The 19,555-nt window shown below is 65.3% G+C and overlaps 1 protein-coding gene across 1 annotated transcript; it reads left to right on the forward strand.

Annotated features, from left to right (window-relative positions):
• The first annotated feature begins 6,676 nt into the window (after nt 1-6,676).
• PRRT3 (proline rich transmembrane protein 3) lies at nt 6,677-17,812 on the forward strand. The gene is made up of 4 exons (XM_030569735.1): nt 6,677-6,735; nt 10,655-12,198; nt 12,489-12,620; nt 14,567-17,812. Exons 2-4 carry the CDS (start codon nt 10,680-10,682, stop codon nt 16,594-16,596), a joined length of 3,681 nt encoding a protein of 1,226 aa, XP_030425595.1. The 5' UTR covers nt 6,677-6,735; nt 10,655-10,679; the 3' UTR covers nt 16,597-17,812.
• The last annotated feature ends 1,743 nt before the right edge of the window (nt 17,813-19,555 follow it).

A 19,555-nucleotide genomic window follows, 5' to 3' on the forward strand; every position in this document is an offset into this window, starting at 1 on the left:
CGGCGAAGCAGCCAGAGCTGTTGAAGGACGGTTGTGCAGGAGGACAATGAGGTGGCTTTGGAGGGGCAGCAGGGGAGGTTCGAAAACCTCAGAGTGGGCGAGGTAGGCTGGCCTGGTGGCCGGTCAGAGGCAGGAGTCAGCTCAGCAGCCAACGAGAGACGGTGGGTTGGCTGGGGACCGACTGCGAAGGGCCTTGGAAGTGCAGACCCAGCTCGTGCTGGGTGGGGTAGAGCCTGGGGAGCCAGCAGCTCACACCCCCATCCCTCCATCCCTGTTGATGTGTTCTTCTGAAGGTGCTGCCGCCCGATCTTCCAACTCATCCCATGCGCTGAGCTGACAATCCCAGAGCCTGTGAGCAAACGCTGGAACAAGCCACAACTCCAATGAAGTGCTCAGCACTCCGGCCGGGCCCTGTTCCCTCCCCGCAGCAGCCTGCCCTCCCTGACCAGCCCCCATGCTCACATGCTGTCGCCAGCTCTGACCCCGGTTGGCATTTTTCTTAAAGCCCAGCACCGAAGGGAGCCTCTCAGCCTTCATTTAAACAGGAGATCCTAGCTCTGCTGGTGGAAAGGCACAGTCCACCATGTCCCCGAAGGGTCAGAAACCAGAGAGCCAAGGACAGACTTGACCCAGGTCCCTTTAAAACTCTCATGACTTTTTGGAACCTGCCTGGAGATTTGTTCACACTGAGGGAGGGCCGGAGCAGACGCTTTCCCGCTGCTCTGGGCTGCGCTGGCCGCCCGGGAGGAGCTCGCTCTCCGGCGTGTGGAATGTCACAGCCGCTCCGTGCCCGGTGCAGGCACACACTGCCGGCACCAAGCACCCCCGAGAGCTCAACCCAAGTTGGGAGCAGGGGGCAAGAGCAGCTCTTGCCCTCAGGGCCCCCGAGGGTGACCCGTTCTGAGAGGGGCGATGGGCCAAAGCACTCCACATGCCAGTATTCACAGCTGGGCACCCCCTTGTCTCTGCTGAGCTCTGGGGGCTCCCTTCCAGCCCCACTCCCTTCTCTGCCTTTCCTGTGCCAGGTCGGGGATGGGATCCAGGGGCTGCCTGCAGAAAGGCAGTTCCTAACAAGCAGCCAGTGTCACGCGGCAGCTGAGTCTGGGTCCCTGACACCCTTCGTAGGGCTGGTGGGCTCAGTGCCCCAGCACTGCCAGTGCTGGGGGGTGGGGTGCTGGCAGGGGCAGCTCATGGGGTTTAGGTTGGACATTAGGAAAAACTCCTTAACTGTCAGGGTGGTTAAACACTGGAAGAAATTGCCCAGGGAGGCTGTGGAATCTCCATCTCTGGGGATTTTTAAGAGCAGGTCAGACAAACACCTCTCAGGGATGGTCTAGATAATACCTAGTTCTGCCATGACTGGAGGGGACTGGACTAGACGACCTCTGGAGGTCCCTTCCAGTCTCACAATTCTATGAATGGCCCCAGTCTAAGCGGGACTTTGCCCCACGGGGTCTGGGAGCTGGGTCAGCAGGTTGGAGCTGTGGGGCTGGAAGCCAGGACTCCTGGGTTCTCTCCCTGCTCTGGCAGGGGAGTGGGCCTGGTGGGTTGGAGCGGGGGGTGCTGGGAGACAGGACTCCTGGGTTCTCTCCCCGGCCCTGAAAGGGGAGTGGAGGCTGGGGGATTAGAGTAGGAGGGCTGGGAGCCAGGACTCCTGGGTTCTATCCCTGGTTCTGGGAGGGGAGTGGGCGCTGGTGGGTTAGAGCAGGGGGGGCTGGAAGCCAGGACTTCTGGTTCTATCCCTGGCTCTGAGAGGGTAGTGGAGGCTGGTGGGTTGTAGCAGGGAGGAGCTGGGAGTCAGGACACCTGGGTTCTCTTCCCGGCTCTGGGATGGGGTTAGAGCAGCGAGTCAAGACGGGTTCTTGTCCCAGCTCTGCCAGGAAGTCTCAGGGATGTTGGCCAAGTCCTTTCCTCCCTCCGTGCCTCAGGTTCCCCAGCTGAGAGATGTCGCTAGAGGCCTTGCCCTTCCAAGCCCGGGGTGGGGAGCACAGGCCCAGCAGAGCAGGGCTGGCGCTTCCATTTAGGCGACCTAGGTGGTTGCCTAGGGCACCAGGATTTGGCAGGGCGGCAGACTGCTCCGGTGGACCTCCCACAGGCGTGCCTGTGGACAGTCGGCTGGTCCCGCGGCTCTGGTGGAGCATCCGCAGGCATGCCTGTGGCAGGTCCACTGGAGCCACGGGACCGGTGAGCCGGCCCTGTGCTTAGGGCGCCAAAAACCCTGGTGCCGCTCCTGGCACAGAGGAAGATGCTTTATGCTGATTTCTGCTGGCTGTCCCCATGCTGGGGCCCAGGCTGGGTCTGTGCGCTTTGCCCTCCCCATCTGGGCACCGCTCGTCCCTCTTGGCTCCCAGCCTCCCCTGCACTAATCCCTGCGGATTAGCTGCCAGGCCCTCTGGCATTGCCCAGCTCGCTGGGCTCCCAGCCCCAGCACATCACATGCTCTGCAAATCCCTTGGAGATTGGGGTCACGGGGCGGCTGCAGGGCAGGCTGGGGTGGGGCCAGGAGCCGCTGTGCTGTGGGATGAGACACATTTGGCAGAGGTCTGTGGGTCCCCTCTGGGTCTTTGATGTGCCACCCCCAGCCAGCTCCCAGCTCACGCCCAAGCTGCTCCTCCTCCAGAGATCCAGGTTGGGTCCGTGTCTCCTCAGCACCTGGGGGGGGCATTTCCCAGGGGCAGCAGGAGTGGGAGGTGCCCTCTTCCTGGGGTGCCTGTGGCTCAGCGCCCTGACCTGCCTACTGAGGTGACCAGGGCATCCCCTGTGCCCGGGGCAGGTGCTGAGCTGTGGGCTCATCTCTCAGCCCCTCCTCTCCTGGCAAGTCGTATTTCTGGGCCCTTCACCCTTTTCAGCTGAGTAAGGCCTTGGGGCCCTGCCCCAAGAGTAGGGGGGGTCCATTCGGGGGGGTCCTGGCAGGGAGACATGCGTAGCTGTGCTGTCTGTAACCACTAGACAACACTGCTTCAAGAGGCAGGCCAGCGGAGGAATCCTGCTCCCCGACATGCCTCAGCTGGCTCACAAATAGCCAGGGACCCTCTGGCACCCTCCATGCGCAACCAACGCCCTAGTCCTGGCCCCATCGCTCCTCTGCCCCGGGGTGGAGGGTCTCGGCTCTGGAGCTGCAGGGCTGGAAAAATAGCATGGGAGCATGTGAGTAATGACTGTCCCAGTGCACGCACTTGGGGGGCGCCCTGGGCTGGGCAGGGCCCCGGAAAGCTGGCAGTGCCTAAGGGCTGAGAGTCAGACTGTGCCTCCTACATTGGGTGTGAGTGCGCACTGGGGTGGGGGGTCAGTGCGCAAAGAGGGGAGTGCACATGGGGATTGTGAGCACATGGGTGTTTGTGTGTATACATGGTGGTGTATGTGCACATGGGTGTGGGTGTGTGAGCAGGCGTGAATGTGTGTATCTACACACTCATGGGGGGGTGAGTGTGTGTGTGCAGGGGGGCGGTGTGTACGTGGGGGGGAGCAGGTGTAGGGTGACCAGCTGCCCCGATTTTATAGGGATAGTTCCAATATTTGGGGCTTTTTTTAATATGGGTTCCTATTACCGCCCCCACTCCCGTCCTGATTTTTCACACTTGCTGGCTGGTCACCCTAAGTGGGTGTGCATGTGTGTGTGTGTGTGTGTGTGTTGGTGGGTGCCAGAATATGCATGTCTATCTACACATGCATGGGGTGTTTGTGCACTGGTGGGTGGGTGTGCATGTCTGTATGTGGTGTGTGCAGGAATATGCACGTGTGTCTACACTTATGCATGGGGGTGCGTGCGGAGGTGTGAGGGGGTGTGCGTGTGTGTGCGCGTGTGTGTGTGCATGCAGGCATCTACAGGTGTGTATGTACACACACTGGGGTGCGCACATGGGGGATGCATGTGGGGATATGTTTGCCTATGGAGGGTGTGTGTGAGCAGGTGTGTGTGTGTGTGTGTGTGAGAGAGAGAGAGAGAGCAGGGGGTGAGTGGGTGTGCGCATGTGGGGGTGTGTGCATGCAGGAGTATGCATGTGCCTATCAATACATGCATGAGCGTGTGCACATGGGGGTGTGTGCATGTGGGGGGAGTGTGTGTGTGTGCATGCAGGAATATGCATGTGTGTATCGACACACCCATGAGGACCCCTCTGAAGTTACCGTGAGGCTGGCACCGTGGCAGGAATTGCAGTTGTGACGTTACGTTCTTTGGCCGCTGCCTGTTTGTCGGTGTGTTTCGTGGCGGGTGTGCGGTGTTGTTTGTGCCCTTAGGTCCAGCTGGGGCACTGCCTGTGTCAGCTCCAGAGAGCTCAGGCCCTTAGCTGAGAAATGTATCGTCCAGACAAAAGCAGCTGCTTCCTGACAGTGCAACATTCGCTCCTTGGGGGCGAGCTGCTCCAGGCCGTGCCCTGCTGGGCCCCTCCTGGCAAGAGCTGAGTTTGGTGGGGCTCAGCTCCAACTCTTGCATTACAGGTGCCCTCCGAGGGGGCAGGAGCTGCCTGTTTCCCTGGGGCAGCCCCCGCCCAGGGCTGGCCTTGCTCGCAGGGCCGGCAGCCTGTCATGGGCACATACGGCTCCCTTCTCCAGGGCCCTGGACTAGCAAATTAGCTCACACAGGCTGCAGCCTGGGGGTCCCGTCAGGATTCCCTAGCACTGTGGCCTGCTCCCCCTAGGGGCCGGGGGGGGGCTCCGGCCTGCTCCCCCTAGGGGCTGGGGGGACTCCAGCCTGCTCCTCGCCAGGGGTCGGGGGGGCTCCGGCCTGCTCCCCCCAGGGGCCGGGGGGGGCTCCGGTCTGCTCCCCCTAGGGGCTGGGGGAGCTCTGGCCTGCTCGCCCTGGGGGTGGGGAGGGGCTCTGGCCTGCTCCCTCCAGGAGCCGGGGGGGCTGCAGCCTGCTCCTGCTAGGGGCTGGGGCTCTGGCCTGCTCCCCCCAGGGGCTGGGGGGGCTCCGGCGTGCTCCCTGCCAGGGGGGGCTCCAGCCTGCTCCCCCCAGGGGCCGGGGGGGCTCCGGCCTGCTCCCCTAGGAGCTGGGGGGCTCTGGCCTGCTCCCTGCCAGGGGCTGGGGGGGCTCCAGCCTGCTCCCCCTAGGGGCTGGGGGGCTCTGGCCTGCTCCCCCCAGGGGCCGGGGGGGGCTCCAGCCTGCTCACTGAGCATGTACAGGGCCATTACGCAGCCCCTCAGCCCGCCGCCCGGCCCGGCAGCCTGGGTTTGAGCTGCAGACACCCCCAGACACGCTGGCCGGATTGTTCAGCAGAAGTAAATACGGGGCGGTGGCCCGTTAGTGCCTCTCCCCTCACAGGACGAGGGTGATAGTGGGGTTCAGCTTGTGTCTATTAAACCCAAGAGTTGGGGGGAATTGAAGCTCCCAGGCTCTGCCCTTGAAGGTGCCGGGCAGGCTCCTCGGAGCAGGACTCAGAGGTCAGGCCCGAGTGATCATTTGGGGAGGGTGGACCCAGGCCGTGGGGGGTTCTTATCTTTTACCATCTTCCTGCGAGTGCCTTCGAGCCCCCAGTGAGTGCCCTGGGTGAGGTGCCCACATGTCGTGGGGGGACATGGCTGCAGGTTTTGCATCTGTTCTGGCAGGGTCTGAGTTGGTGGGTCCTGGCCTGTGGGGAGCTGGTTCCGCTGATGAGCTTGTGGGGGCTGTTTGCAGGCGGAGGAGGGAGGTTGGGGAAGATTTCTGCCAGGATTGGCGGAGAGGGGATCCTTGTTCGGTGAAGGCCATTTTAAGTGTAAGTTGCCCCCTTAGTCAGACAGGGCAGAGAGAGACGGAGCTGGGCAGACATCCTTAAATCCTGACTCACAGCCCCTGCTGTCCAAATCCTGGGCTCCCCCCACCCCCTAGCCATGCCAGTGCCCCTCACTCTTGACCCGCAGCCCCTGCTAGCCCAGCCCTGGCCCCCCTCCCCCCAGCTCTGCCGGTGCCCCTCACTCCCGACCTGCAGGCCCTGCTAGCCCAGCCCTGGCCCCCCTCCCCCCAGCTCTGCCGGTGCCCCTCACTCCCGACCTGCAGGCCCTGCTAGCCCAGCCCTGGCCCCCACAGCCCTGGCCCCCACAGCCCTGCCAGTGCCCCTCACTCCGAACCCTCAGCCCCTGCTAGCCCAGCCCTGGCCCCCCTCCCCCAGCCCTGCCAGTGCCCCTCACTCTTGACCCGCAGCCCCTGCTAGCCCAGCCCTGCCCCCCCCCAGCTCTGCCAGTGCCCCTCACTCCCGACCTGCAGGCCCTGCTAGCCCAGCCCTGGCCCCCACAGCCCTGCCAGTGCCCCTCACTCCGAACCCTCAGCCCCTGCTAGCCCAGCCCTGGCCCCCCTCCCCCAGCCCTGCCAGTGCCCCTCACTCCCGACCCGCAGCCCCTGCTAGCCCAGCCCTGGGCTCCCCCAGCTCTGCCGGTGCCCCCCATTCCCGACCTGCGGCCCCTGCTACCCCACCACCCCTGGACCCTCCATATGCCTCAGTTCCCCTCATTTCTATTTCCCCTGCCCGCCCCAGGCCGGTCCGGCTCTGGGCAGGTTGGAGCCCACGTGGCCCGTGACTAATCCCGGCGCGGGGGGGCCTGGCCCGGCCCATTAGCGGCGGTGCCGCGGCACGTGACTGGAGCGGACCGGGCTCCCGGGAGCGCGGCTGGGCAGAGCCAGGTGCCAGGTGAGGGGTCCGGAGCGCTCTGGCTGCGCCGGGCGCGGGGCCACGGTGATGGGCGCGCGGCTGGTCTGGCGGGGAGCCCGCGATGCCGGGCCGGGCCCTTCTGCGCTTGGCGTCGGTGCGGAGGCCCCAGGTGAGGGGCTGCGGGCGGCGGGCTCCGGGGGGCTCTGCGCTGCGCCCCCCCCTCGCACGGAGGGGCAGCGGGGCCCAGCCCAGCAGCGCCAGGTGCCCGGCTCGGCCCTGCGCGGGGCTGGGGGCGCGGATTGGGGCCTGGCGGTCTCCTGGGGCCGGGACTGGGGCGGGTCGCGCTGGGCACCGGCCCCGCTTCTGCTGGGCGGAGGCGGGATGCAGGGGATGGGAGATGGAGAGGGGATGGGGGTTACGGGGCAGGGAGGGGAGATGTGGGGGGGATGGGGGCTAAGGGGCAGGAAGGGGGGATGGGAGATGTGGGGGAATGGGGGCTAAGGGGCAGGAAGGGGGGATGGGAGATGTGGGGGGGATGGGGGCTAAGGGGCAGGAAGGGGGGATGGGAGATGTGGGGGGGATGGGGGCTAAGGGGCAGGAAGGGGGGATGGGAGATGCAGAGGGGTGGGAGGATGGGGGCTAAGGGGCAGGAAGGGGGGATGGGAGATGCAGAGGGGTGGGAGGATGGGGGTTACGAGGCAGGGAGGGGAAGGGGAGATGCGGAGGGGTGGGAGGATGGGGGTTACGGGGCAGGAAGGGGATGAGGGGGTGGGAGATGCAGAGGGGTGGGAGGATGAGGGTTACGGAGCAGGCAGAGGGGATGTGGGGGAATGGGAGATGCGGAGGGGTGGGAGGATGGGGATTACGGGGCAGGAAGGGGATGAGGGGGTGGGAGATGCGGAGGGGTGGGAGGATGGGGGTTACGGGGCAGGAAGGGAGTTGGTGGGGGATGGGAGATGCAGAGTGGTGGGAGGATGGGGGTTACGGGGCAGGAAGGGGGGATGTGGGGGGATGGGAGATGCGGAGGGATAGGAGAATGGGGTTATGGGGTGGTGAGGGAGTGGGAGATGCAGAGAGGTGAGGGGATGGGGGTTATGGGGCAGGAAGGGGGGATGGGGAGTCTGGCACGTTGCCACCGGTGAGGTCATAGAGCGTCCTAGTCCCCGAGTGTCTCCCAGCTCCTCAGCACCAGCCAGGCCGTTCATGAGCGCTGAGCTAATGCCTGGATGTGCTCCTTGCACACTCCTTGCCCGGCAGCCCCGCACTGCCCTGGGCACATTCTGACCAGCTGGGGCCTCAGGTGCACACCAGGCACTGGGTGAGTGGAGAGAGGCAGAAAACAGAGTCAGAGAAAAGTGGGGCTGGAAGGGACCTGGAAAGGTCCCTGGTGCCCAGCCCCCCCGCTCAATGGGGCTGAGGGTCCCCGGTGCCCAGCCATGCCCTGTCACAGAGTTAATAGAAATCAGAGAAATGTTGGCCTGGAAAAGACCTTGAAAGGGCAACTAGTGAAGTCCAGCCCCTGTGCTGGGGCAGGGCCATGTAACCCTGGACCATCCCTGGCGGAGGGTTGTCCAACCTGTGCTCAAAACCCTCCAGTGACGGGGATCCCACAGCCTCCCCTGGAAGCCTATTGCAGAGCTTAGCTCCCCTGAGAGGGAGAAAGGGTTTCCGAATATCTACCCGAGATCTCCCTGGCTGCAGATTCAGCCCATCACTTCTTGTCCTGCCTTCCGTGGACATGGAGAACATTCAATCTCCGTCCTATTCAGAACAGCCCTTAACAGACGTGAAGACTGTTCTCAGGTCCCCCTCAGTCCTCGTCTCTCCAGACTAAACAGGCCCTGGTTTTAAACCTGTCCTCCCAGGGCAGGTTTTCTAAACCTTTCATCATTTGTGCTGCTCTCCCAGGATCTGCCCTACAGTGCAGCCCCCAGACCTGGACACGAATCCCCGCTGAGGCCTTGACAGTGTCCTGCTCTGCTCAGCAATCCCCTCCCATGTCTGACACACTCCAGCTAATGCCCCAGAATGACACCAGCCCTTCTCCCAGCTGCAGCTGGAGGCTGATGTGCCGTGCAGGACCCCCAGGCGGGGCACGAGAGAGGCAGCGCCAGCCCTCGCTAGTTATACACTCACCAATGCTGGGGCCTGGCTTATGGGTCCTGGGTGGGAGTTCCCCAGTGGTCCGAGCAGGCAGCGAACCAGGCAGCCACTGCTCTTTTCGTCTTTGCTGGCTGACCTTCCTCGTGCTCTGAGATATGGGGCGAAGGGCCATGCTGGGCTGAGCTCCATGGGTGCGGGGACAGTAGCTTGGCTTTGGCACTGCTGGTGGCAGCATTTGCCTGGCCTAAGACCTGCCATGCCCACTAGAGACAGCCTGAGCCCGGCTGGAAACAGGCCAGGGAGAGGAGGGACCTGGGGCGTCCCTGCCCAGCCTTGCCCGGGGGCTGGGCAGCGAGAGCTGGGGCATGGCGCGTCTCTCCGTGTTGCAGAGCAGGGACTCTGTGCCCAGAGTGGGGCAGTGAGGAGTTCAGGTGTGGGTGATGTGTGGGGCAGGGAAGGGGGGGCTAAAGCCATGGGGCCCAGTGTTGTGGCTACCCGGAACGTGTCAGAGGGAGAGGAGAAGAGCCTGGCTTGGCTGGAGATTCTGTCATTCAGCAACAGCTCTGGGCATTCATCCCACTGCAGAGCTCAGCCCTGTCCTTTGGGGGCAGCCCTGGCCCCACAGGAGGTTAAGGGCAGAGGCAGGGTCAGCAGTGCCCAGTGCTTCAGCCATGGCACGGCCCCCCCTGCCCGCCTCCCCAGACCCTCCACTTTCCTGAGACACCCATGAGAATGGCCACGCTGGGTCAGACCCAAGATCCATCCAGCCCAGTGTCCTATCGGCTGACCGTGGCCAATGCCTGGTGCCTCAGAGGGAGTGAACAGAACAGGGAGTCACCAAGTGACCCATCCCCTGTCGCCCATTCCCAGCGTTTGGCAAACAGGCCAGGGACACCCTCCCTTCCCATGTCAAGCCAGGCCCCCCATTGCCCAGCACAGCCCTGGGCAGCAGGTGCCTGGGGCTGGAAATCAGGAGGCCCCAGGCCTGTGCTCAGCCTGCTGGCACTGTGGTGGGGAAGGGTTAACAGCTGTTTCCGATCAGGCGTGCTGGGCTCCATTAGCCATGCCTGAGCATCCCCATCATGGGGCTGCTGCTGGAGCTGGAGGATGCTGCCAAGGTGAACATGGCCCTGGGCTGCCTGGGGAGAGGGGCTGGGGCCTCGGGCCAGCACGTCCCTGCCCACGGCCTGTGGCGCATTGAGGCAGCCAGCTCCAACTCCCGTGTCCCTGCGTGGCAGCCCCAGGGCTTGCTGACTCTGCCAGCCAGCTGGGAGGTAGCCTGCGCAGGGTACTGCTGCAGGGAAGTGCGCAGCCTCCCTTGGCACAGCAGGGTGGTGGCTGCACATGGCACCCAGCAGGACCTTCCCCAAGGAGGACTGATCCTCTCCCCTAGTGGTCCCGCTGCCCCCACCTGCTCTGTGCCGGCTGTGCAGCAGTGGGTGCCATGGGCAGGCAGGGGGCAAAGCCCCCATGCCGGGTGCCCACACTAAGGTGGGAGCTGGAGCCGTGAGCCCAGCCCTGCAGCAGGGGCTGCTAACAAGGTTCCTCCAGTGGGGAGAGGAACCCTGGGGAAGGAACAACAGGCCTGAGCGTCCCCTTCTTGGGGGCAGTGGGCCGGCCTCCTCCTCACCAGGCTGCTTGGTTCAGCCTGGGGAGGCTGGCGCCCTGAGATTTGACAGGAGATCCAGCAGTTGGGGTCCTCACAGCATCCAGAAGAGCAGATGTTGGGGGGCATGCAAGCTGGGGGTGCTTCTGCATGTGTGCACGGCTCCTGGCTCCACCCCCTCCTCCATCGCAAACACCCCCACCCTGGCTGCAAGGCCCAACTGCTCTTTTCCAGGCTTCTCGGCATGTGTCGTCTCTGGCTGTGCCTGCCATTCTCCTCGCTGGCCCGGGCACTGCATGGCATGACCCATCCCCAAGGGCGGAGGGCTGCCCCCTCGCGGCTGGCTCGCCCTTAGGCTGCCTCTTGCTTTCTCTTGCAGGGTGAAGAGCAGGGAGCAGTTTGCCATGGCGGCTGCAGCTCAGCTCCTTGCCTGGAGCCTGGTCCTGGTGCTGGCGCTGCTCCCAGCCTCTCCCCTGCCCCAGCCGTTCAGCAGCGAGCGACACTCCAGGCCACGGGCTGCAGGAGCCTCCCTGGGCCCCAGCTGGGTGCAGGAGCTGGCTGGGTGGCCCCCTCTGGGCAGCCCCTCCAAAGAGGCTCTCTGGACACGCCAGGATCTGCCAGCCCTCTCCCCACTGGCGCTGGCTGCCCCGGGAGGGAGCCTGGTCTTCAGTGGGGCTGGGGAGCTGGATGATGAGCTGTGGCGAGGCTCCAGCCCTGCCCACTCTGCAGCCATCGGCCATGACATGGGGACTCCCCCTGCCTCAGCAGGAAGCTCTGCTCTCCCACCCCCAGCGTGGCCCCTGCTCCTGGGGGCTGATGACACTCAGCAGACGCTGGAGGTGCCCCCGGCTCCAGGATCTGCTGGCACTGAGGGCGCTGGGGGCCCTGGCCCAGCCACTGCCATGTTCCAGGGAGACACTGGGCTTGGCTCGGGGAGCTGGCCCTTTACGCGCACGCCTGGCTCCGGGGCTCCGAGAACCGAAGGCAGCCCAGGAGCCTTGGCTTTCGAGAGCAGAGAACGGCCCTCGGGCTCAGAGCCCAGGAGCCTGCAGCCAGCTTTTCCCAGCCCGGCCAAGCCTCCTGGGGCAGAGAGCAGCTCAGGTCCTGCTGGGCAAGACAGTCCGGGCACAGCTGGGACGCCATGCCCCAGGCCTACGGTGTCCACTGTCGTCTTGGCAGCCAGGCCGAACTCCGCAGCAGGAGCCAGCAGCACCGAGGGGTGGCAGGTGGCAGATGCAGACCCTGGGAGCATGGGTCAGGAGGGCCAGCCTGTGAGCTGGGCTCCAGGGAAGGGGCAGCCGGCGCCTCAGTCCAGTGTCCCCCGGGAGCCCAGGGAACCACTGGAGCATGCCTGGGAAAAGGGCCGGGCTTCCTACACCCAGGGTTACTCCCTCCCTCCCTGGGGCAATGCCCAGGGGCTGCCCCCGCACCTCATAGGCAGGGATGGCCAGCCCCAGCTGGAGGCGTGGTGGGTCCCTGGAGCCAGCCTGGCTGCTAGGCCTGCTGCTACCTCCCAGCCACAGCAGATGCCTGGAGCAGGGGGCTCCATTGCTGGTAGGTGGCCTGGTCTTCCTCCCGTTGTGCTCAGCGCTGGCCACCGGGAGCTTGGGGATGGGGCCTGGGAGCTCCCGCCAAGCCGTCCCGTGCAGGGCCGCCTGGCAGAGCCGGCTCCCCAAGCCCACGGGAGCCCCACCTGGAGCCTCACCCCAGCCCAGACAGAAACCAGAGCCCCAGCCTGGACAGAGGGGCTCTTGGCTCATCAGAGAAGCACTCGGCGGGTGCTGCCTGGACTCGTGACCCAGCCACTGCACATCCCTGGGAAAGCTGCTCCTGGTGCAGAACAGGGACCAGAGCACCCCCGCGCCAGGCCCACTCTCCACACCAGCCTGGGAACGTCGCCTGTCCCAACGCCTCCTCACCCAGGTACGTGTGACCAGCCCATGTGGCTGCTGGGGGCTGTTCCCAGGGATCTCCTCCCTGCCCTCCTTTGGAGCCATGGGCACCTCCCCATGTTCCCACAAGCCTCCTGTCACCCCTGGCCGGGGGCCTTGCCCTCTGCCAAAGGCACCAGGATGCCCCTTCTGCTGTCCCACCCTGTGGCTGCGGGAGAGGCTGGGGCAGCAGCACCCATGGGTGAGCGAGGCTGAGTCTGCATGGCTGTGGGGCAGCAGGTGCAGCCACCTGAGGCCCCCGGGCCCTTGGTTCTGTTTCAGGGGCTGCAGCAGAGGAGGAGATTGGGGCCCCACAGCAAGTCCGGGGAGCGGTGGAACCAAGAACCCCCGTGAACGCCACCTCCACGGCCACCTCTGCCCCCAGGCCGCCACTGCCGGGGACCCGGCACTCAGGTGATGGGGCCCCGCCCCTGTGCTTCAGCCCCACCACCACAGGCAGCTGGGCCTGGGGGCTGCCCCGGCAGGGCCTGGGCACCGCGGGCTCAGAGATGGCCCCAGTAGGTCCCAACCAGCCCAGTCCTACCCCGCCCTGCGGGGGCTGAGGATACAGAGTTTAGAGGTGCTCCTGGGGGGGTGCTGGGACCCATCTTGTGAGGTGCCCGTGGGAATGTCGAGATGCTCCCCCCGGCACCTCTGGGGTGGGGCCAGGCCCTGGCAGCCTGAATGCCTGCAGAGCAGAGGGGATCGTCAGAGGCCTGGTCTAGACAGGAGCTGTAGGGCCGGCTGGGCTTTGGCCCCCAGCCAGGCAGTCGAGGGGCCACAGGGGCACTGATGGCGTCAGAGGAGCCAGGCTGGTCCCTAAGGGGAGTGGGGGGGAGGGAGCAGCTCAGTGACAGCTTCAATCAGGGCTGTGCCCAGTGATGGTGCTAATCCCCTCCCCCCCCCGGGGACCAGCACTGGCTCCCCCCCTCACCGCCCATCCGGCTGGGCTTCCTGTGGGCCCTGATCCTGCCTGGGACAAACCCTCGTTCCTGGGGCCTGCAGCCCCTGCCATTCCTGGGAGCGGCACTGACTCAGTGCACGCCCGGCCCTGGGCCCAGCTCTCCCATCTCTGTGACGGAGCAGCCCCAACATCTGCGGGCAGGAGGCGCCTGCATCAGGGCTGCCTGCAGGAGCCCCGCAGGGGCAGGACCCGGCCTCGGCCAGGTGCTGGGGACAGGCTGGGCTGGAGACAGAGCTGGCAGCACAGGGAGCAGGGCCCTCCCCATGCAGAGCATGGGTGCTGAGCAGGGGGCAGGCCAGCTCTGACTGGCCCCCAGCACCCTGGGTGCAGGGAGAGCGCCGGGCACAGCCAGAACCGGAGCCCAGGTATCTGCCACTGCAGCGGCAGGGCACTGTGGGTACTTACTGAGCAGGGCTGTGCCATGGGGAGCGGGGGCCAGTTACCCACTGGGGGTTGGCAGTAGGGGCACTTGGGCTGCGTGCCCAGACATCGCAGGGAGGGTGAACGGTCCAGGCCCAGGCCCAGGGGATTTTCCCTCTGCCCCACTGCAGGACAGGGCTTGGCCCAGAGCCCTCAGGGAGCTGGTGTGGGGAGCGGGGCTGGGCTACCTGCTGGTGATGGGCTCAGCCATGCTGGGAAGGCAGACACCCTGCCCTGTCCATGGGCAGCTGGCAACTGGCCCAAGGGCACCTGGGGCTGAACTTGTCAGGGAGAGAAGGATAGAGCCCCTCTCCCTCCCTGCCCCCGGCAGGCCAATCTAGGGGGCACTGACCCCACATGCCCCCCGAAATGTCACCTCTGCTGATGCCCCTCACTCCCAGCCCTGCCCCCCACAGCCCTGCCAGCGCCCCTCACTCCCAACCCACAGCCCCTGGTAGCCCAGCCCTGGGGTCTCTACTCCCCCCAGCTCTGCCAGCGTCCCTCCATCTGCATTCCCATGCTGGGAGCGATGCAGGCACAAGGCTCAGATGGGCCTCGAACAGATGGAGGCTGTTGGGATTTGGGGCCGTCACTTTAAATGACTTAGCAGCGGGGCTATGCCAGGGCAGGGCTCCCCCCTGCCCCAGCACTCAAGTATCTCCCACAGCAGCCCCAGGCCCATTGGGAGGTCCAGAGGGGATGGGTGAGGGGCTCAGGCTTCTGCCCTGGATGGGGGACCCTGGCAGCAGCTGATTGGATGCTGCTGCAGGATGCAAGGAATGGGGCTGAGCAGCACTGCTGCTATATCCGCTAGCAGAGCAGTGCAGAACTGGCACCAAGATCCGGGGGGTGCAAGGGGGCTGGAAACCCTGGGCGGGGAGAGGGCCAGCGGGTGGGGAGCAGCCCAGCTGTAGGACGTTCTGCAGGGAGGTGGCACGTGCCGCCCTGGTGACAATGTGCTCCTTGCTGTTTGCAGATGAGACCCGACCTCCTGGCCATGGCAGCACCACAGCCCCTGTGCCCACTCCACCCCAGCCCCCAGCCACTCCCCAGCGGGGTCTGATCAGAGTCAGCACCCAGCGAGCTCTCCAGCGCCCCTCTCTGCCCGAGCCTGGGCCCAGCGTCCCAGCTGCGGTGTCTGCCTCTAGCCTGCCCTGCCCCCATGCCAGTGGGGCCTGCAGCCTCCTGCAGCCCAACCAGACGCTGCTGCACTGGGCTGACCTGCAGCGCACGCTCGGCTTTGCCTGGGAGCTGCACGTCTATGGCGCCAGCGCCCTCTTCCTACTGCTCAGCCTGGTCTGTGTGGCCAGCCTCATCGGCTCGCCCGTCCTGGACCTGCCCCACCTGCCCTACACCCTGGGCACCAATGCCCTGCTGCTGGGTGCCGGCCTGCTCCGCGCCACCTTCCTCCTCAGCGACCCCTACGGTGCCAGGGCCAGGCTGCCCGCCCCGGCCGTGCGGCTGCTGTACAATGCGCCCTTCCCGCTGCTTCTCAGCGCCTTCGCCCTGCTGCTGCTGCTGCTCCTGCGTGTGTCCCAGCTGCAGCTGCTGCCGCCCCCCCTGCAGAGCCTGCCCCTGCTGGCCGCGCTGGCTGCGCTCCAGAGCACCGTGCTGCTGGGAGCCGACCTGCTCTCGCCCCTGCTGAGCCCCGTGCTGGGCGTGGGGCTGCACCTGCTCTCCTGCGCCTGCGGCACCTCCCTCATGCTGGCCAACCTGGCTGCATATTGGCAGCTGCGGCCCCACCAGGCTGCCAGGCCGGGCGAGGCCCAGCGGGTGTCGCTTGGCTGTGAGGACCCCCAGGAGCTGCCTGAGCAGGGCAGAGCCCTGCAGGCGCTGGGCCCCTGCCCGCGGGTGCTACTGGGGTGCAGCGTTCTGGGGCTGCTGTGCTGTGGGCTCCAGGCATACGGGGTCCTGTGGCTGGGGGCGGTGCTGGGCCCGCTGGGGGAGTTCTCCTGGCCCTGGTGGTTCGTGCAGTTCTGGTTCCGAATCTGTGAGCTGCTGCTGGCCTTTGGCCTGTGCTTTGTGGCCTCACACCCCTTCTGCCAGTGCTGCGGCTCCGCTGACCACATCTGCTGGGCCAAGCTCGTCCGCTACTTCTGCACCTACCGCAAGGCCGAGGCGCCCGAGTACCCCAACAATTGCTACGACTGGGCCACTGGCATGCAGGAGCGGGCGGCCAGCACCCACATCAGCAAGAGCCTGATCCGCAAGCCGCCCGAGCAGCTGCACCTGCGGGCACTGAAGGACAGCAATGAGGGGAGGGTGCCTGGGGCCTTCTCTGCCGGGGGCTCCACCTCCTCACTGGGCCGCCCTGGTGTCAGCCCCATGTGCCCCAACGCTGCACGCGTGGGGCGCTCCTACACCAGCGTCTGCTTCGAGAAGGAGTCGGTGCTGTCGCTGGGGGAGCTGCAGTTCCGCCCACCCTCGCCCATCAACCTCAGCCGCAGCATCGACGAGGCCCTCTTCAAGGAGCACCTGGTGCGGGACAGCGTCTTCCTGCGCTCCAGCCTGCAGTGCCCGGGGCGCCTCGCGCGCCAGGACTCCTGCTCCTCGCTGCGCAGGAGCTCTGCCCTCACGCCCCTGGCCGAGCCCCTGCTGCCCGCCATGGCCTGGCAGCGGCGCAGCAGCGACCCTGACTACCTGTACAGCCTGGCCCGCTGCAGCTCACTCAGCGACCTGCCCTCCCAGAGCGCCAGCCTGCCCCCCAGCAAGGGCCTGCCCAGCGAGCCCCCCACCGAGGGCACCATCTCGGGCAGCTCCCTCGACAGCTTCTCCAAGGGCTCCCTGAAGATCAGCTGGAACCCATGGCGGCACGGCCTCTCCTCGCTGGAGAGCCTGCCCCTGGAGGAGATGCCCAGCCGGGCCCCACTGCTTCCTGAGGAGAGCCCGGGGCCCAGCACCACGGGCGGGGCCGCAGACTCGGAGTGCGAAGCCAGGCGGAGCTTCCTGGCGCTCAGCAAGCAGGTGGATTCCCGCAGCATGTCCAGTGACACCATTGAGCTGTGAGGGGCAGGGCCAGGGCAGCCCCCTGAGCACCCCTCGGAGGAGAGCGGCTGGTGCTGTGCCATGGGGGCAGTGCCAGGGAGAGCCCACGACTGAGGGCTTCCTGCATGCCCCAGCCCTGCCTAGTGCCAACGCCTGTCAGTGATTTTTACGGAGATTTATTTTCCGAGCTCAGATTTTGCACAGGGGGAAGGGAGCTGGGCCAGCCCAGGAAGCAGGAGCACAGTGGGGGCAGGACTTGCTTTCCCAGCACACGCTGCACAGCCAGGCCAGGGGTGGGGGGCAGTGCTGGCTCTGGCTGAGTGAGGGCCAGGGCCAGGGAGGAGCACCCAGTCCATGGAGCCAGGGCGGCTGCTGGGGGGTTGGGGGCAGGTGGCCTTAGCCAAGGGGGACCCAGGGGCATAGCAGGGCTGAGCCCCCCACCAGGGAGCGGCTCTCGGGTGAGGTTGCCCAGGGACCAGCACTGCAGAGGCACCATGATAGGAGCGCCCCGCCCTGATCCCAAGGGGCAGCCCCCATCGGGCCCCTGGCTGCAAAGAGGCGCAGGCCTGGGGTCGGGGCTGTTGCTGTGGGGCTGTTTGTGCCAAAAGAAGGAAATAAATTTGCTCTCACGATGCCCGTCCCGCGGTGCTGGAGCGATTCTTCCCTGGCGCTGGGCCCAGAGCACTGGGTGGCGGGGAGGCCGTCTGTGCCCCATCCCAGAGACGGGTCAAACCCCTTGCAGGGGGATCCCCCTGGGCTGTACCCTGCCATGGGGCACGGGGCTGCACAGGACAGGCCCTCCCAGTGCCCTGCGCTATGGGCTGAGCAAGGCGTGGGGGGGGAGCTGGCTCCTGGTGGCCCCTCCCCAGCCCAAGCTGGCCCCGGAGGTAAATGAAGGGTTCCTGGGCCTGAGAAAGTGGCGGGGGGAGGGGGCTCCTTCCCTGTCCCAGGCCCCCCCCCCAGCCCACTTCTCCCATAAGCCGGTTGAGCCTTTCAGCCCCCACCACTGCTGCCCGAGATCGGCGCCTCTGCCCCCCACCCCCAGGGCACGAGCGCCGACAGGGTCGCGGGGGGGCGTGTCTTGTGCTGGGGCATCCCCTGCCTGGGATGAGGGGGTCACGTAGGGGTCCCCCACACCCCCCCGCTGGGCGCCAGAAGCCCAGGGGAGGGGGTGGGGGCTGTTTTCCCTCACCTGGGTCAGGCTAGACCACGCGGGGCCTGATACCGCAGCCGGACGGGCTGGAGGAGGGGGGGGCATGGAGCACAGGGAGGGGCTGTGTCGGGGGGGGCGCATGGAGCACAGGGAGGGGCTGTGTCTCCGGGGTGGGGTGAGGAGCATGGAGCAGAGGGGGGGCTGTGTCGGGGGAGCATGGAGCACAGGGAGGGGCTGTCTGCCCCCCCGCCTGCGAAGATCACGAGCCAGCCCAGTGAACGCAGCACAAAGCCCCCCCCCATCTGGGTTCACGGGCCCCGGGGCGACGTGTCACAGGGCCACTCAGCTGGCTGGTGGGACTGGCTCCCAGGACCATTCCGCTGTGTGCCCCCCCCCGCCCGCCTTTTGCCCCGAGCAGCAGCTCCCCACCCCCACCCCCACCCCCCTAGGGTGCAGGGGGAGCTGCACCCCACTCAGCCCCACCCGAGCCCGAGGAGCGCAGCGTCAGCTGGGTGGGGAGTCGTGTGTTTCCCCGAGGTGCGAGCCAAGAACTGCGGCCAAACAGCCATGACCAGGATGGAACAGGCCGTGGGCGAGGCTGGGACCTGCCAGCTCGGGGAGGGGATGGAGCTGGGTCTGAAGAGCCCCCGCCCCCCACCCTGCAGTGGAGTGGGGGGGGGCTCTCAGTTCAGTGAGAAACCAAGCTGGCGGGTGGGGGGGGGGGGAAGTGGGCTGAATTCTGATTCCAGGGGGAAGCTGCCATGACCAGCACCCCCCACCCCGGGGTGGGGGCCTCGTTTTCCACCCCCCCTCACTGCCCTGCTGGCCTCCCCTAGCACCTGGCTGAGTGGGCCCCAGGAGCAAAGCAGAGCAAGTGGGGGCTGAGGGCAGGATCCCACCCCAGGCTGCAGCCAGCACTGCCCAAACCTTCTGTTCAACAGAGCACAGGTGGATCCCTGCCTGGTACAGGTGCCTCAAGCCAGCACTGGGTGACGGGCTGGCAGGCTTCTCACCCCCCACGTGCAAACCACCCCCCCAGAGCACGGACTGCCCCTCTCTGCCTGTGCCTGGCAGCCACACAAAGCTCAGCACTCAGCCCTGCCCACTGAGGCAGGCATCAGGCAGGGCCTGGTCCTAGGTTATACACCCTACTGACAATCACAGTTAATGCATATGATTAACCAAAAAATTAATCGCAATTTGTAATTGTGATTACTCAGAGTGGTAAATTGTAATTGGTATTTTATGGTTTATTCAATATGTTGGATGTTTTTCTAGTTCAGTATATTGATTTCTGTTACCCCACAGAACACAAAATGTACACTGCTCATCAGAGCTATTTTTGATTCTAAACATTTGCACTGTAGAAATGATAAAAAAAATAGTATTTTTAATCCACCTCATACAAGTACTGTGGTGCAGCCTCTTTCTTGTGAAAGTGCAACGTACAAAAGGTAGAATTATGCCCAAAAAACCACATTAAAAAATAGAACAACATAAAACTTTAGAGCTGACAAGCCCACTCGGTCCTACTTCTTGTTCAGCCAATCACTCAGACAAGTTTGGTTACATTTGCAGGAGATAATGTTGCCCACTTCTTGTTTACAGTGTCACTAGAAAGCGAGACCAGGCCTTCTCATGGCACCTTTGTAGCCAGCTTTGCAAGGTATTTACATGCCAGATATTCGTATGCCCCTTCATACTTTGGTCACCATTCCAGAGGACGTGCTGCCATGCTGATGATGCTCATTAAAAAAGCGTTAATTAAATTTGTGACTGACCATCTCGGGGGAGAATTGTATGTCTCTGGCTCTGCTTTACCCACAT

The sequence above is a fragment of the Gopherus evgoodei genome, chromosome 7, assembly GCF_007399415.2.
Source record: "Gopherus evgoodei ecotype Sinaloan lineage chromosome 7, rGopEvg1_v1.p, whole genome shotgun sequence".
In the NCBI taxonomy this organism is placed as follows: domain Eukaryota; kingdom Metazoa; phylum Chordata; order Testudines; family Testudinidae; genus Gopherus; species Gopherus evgoodei.

What these genes read in the sequence shown, in the direction of transcription:
- PRRT3 (XM_030569735.1), top strand. Translation starts at nt 10,680, where the DNA reads ATGGCGGCTGCAGCTCAGCTCCTTGCCTGGAGCCTGGTCCTGGTGCTG. An exon ending in CCCAACGCCTCCTCACCCAG is followed by an intron (nt 12,199 to 12,488) that starts GTACGTGTGACC and finishes GTTCTGTTTCAG; the next exon opens with GGGCTGCAGCAGAGGAGGAG. An exon ending in GCCGGGGACCCGGCACTCAG is followed by an intron (nt 12,621 to 14,566) that starts GTGATGGGGCCC and finishes TGCTGTTTGCAG; the next exon opens with ATGAGACCCGACCTCCTGGC.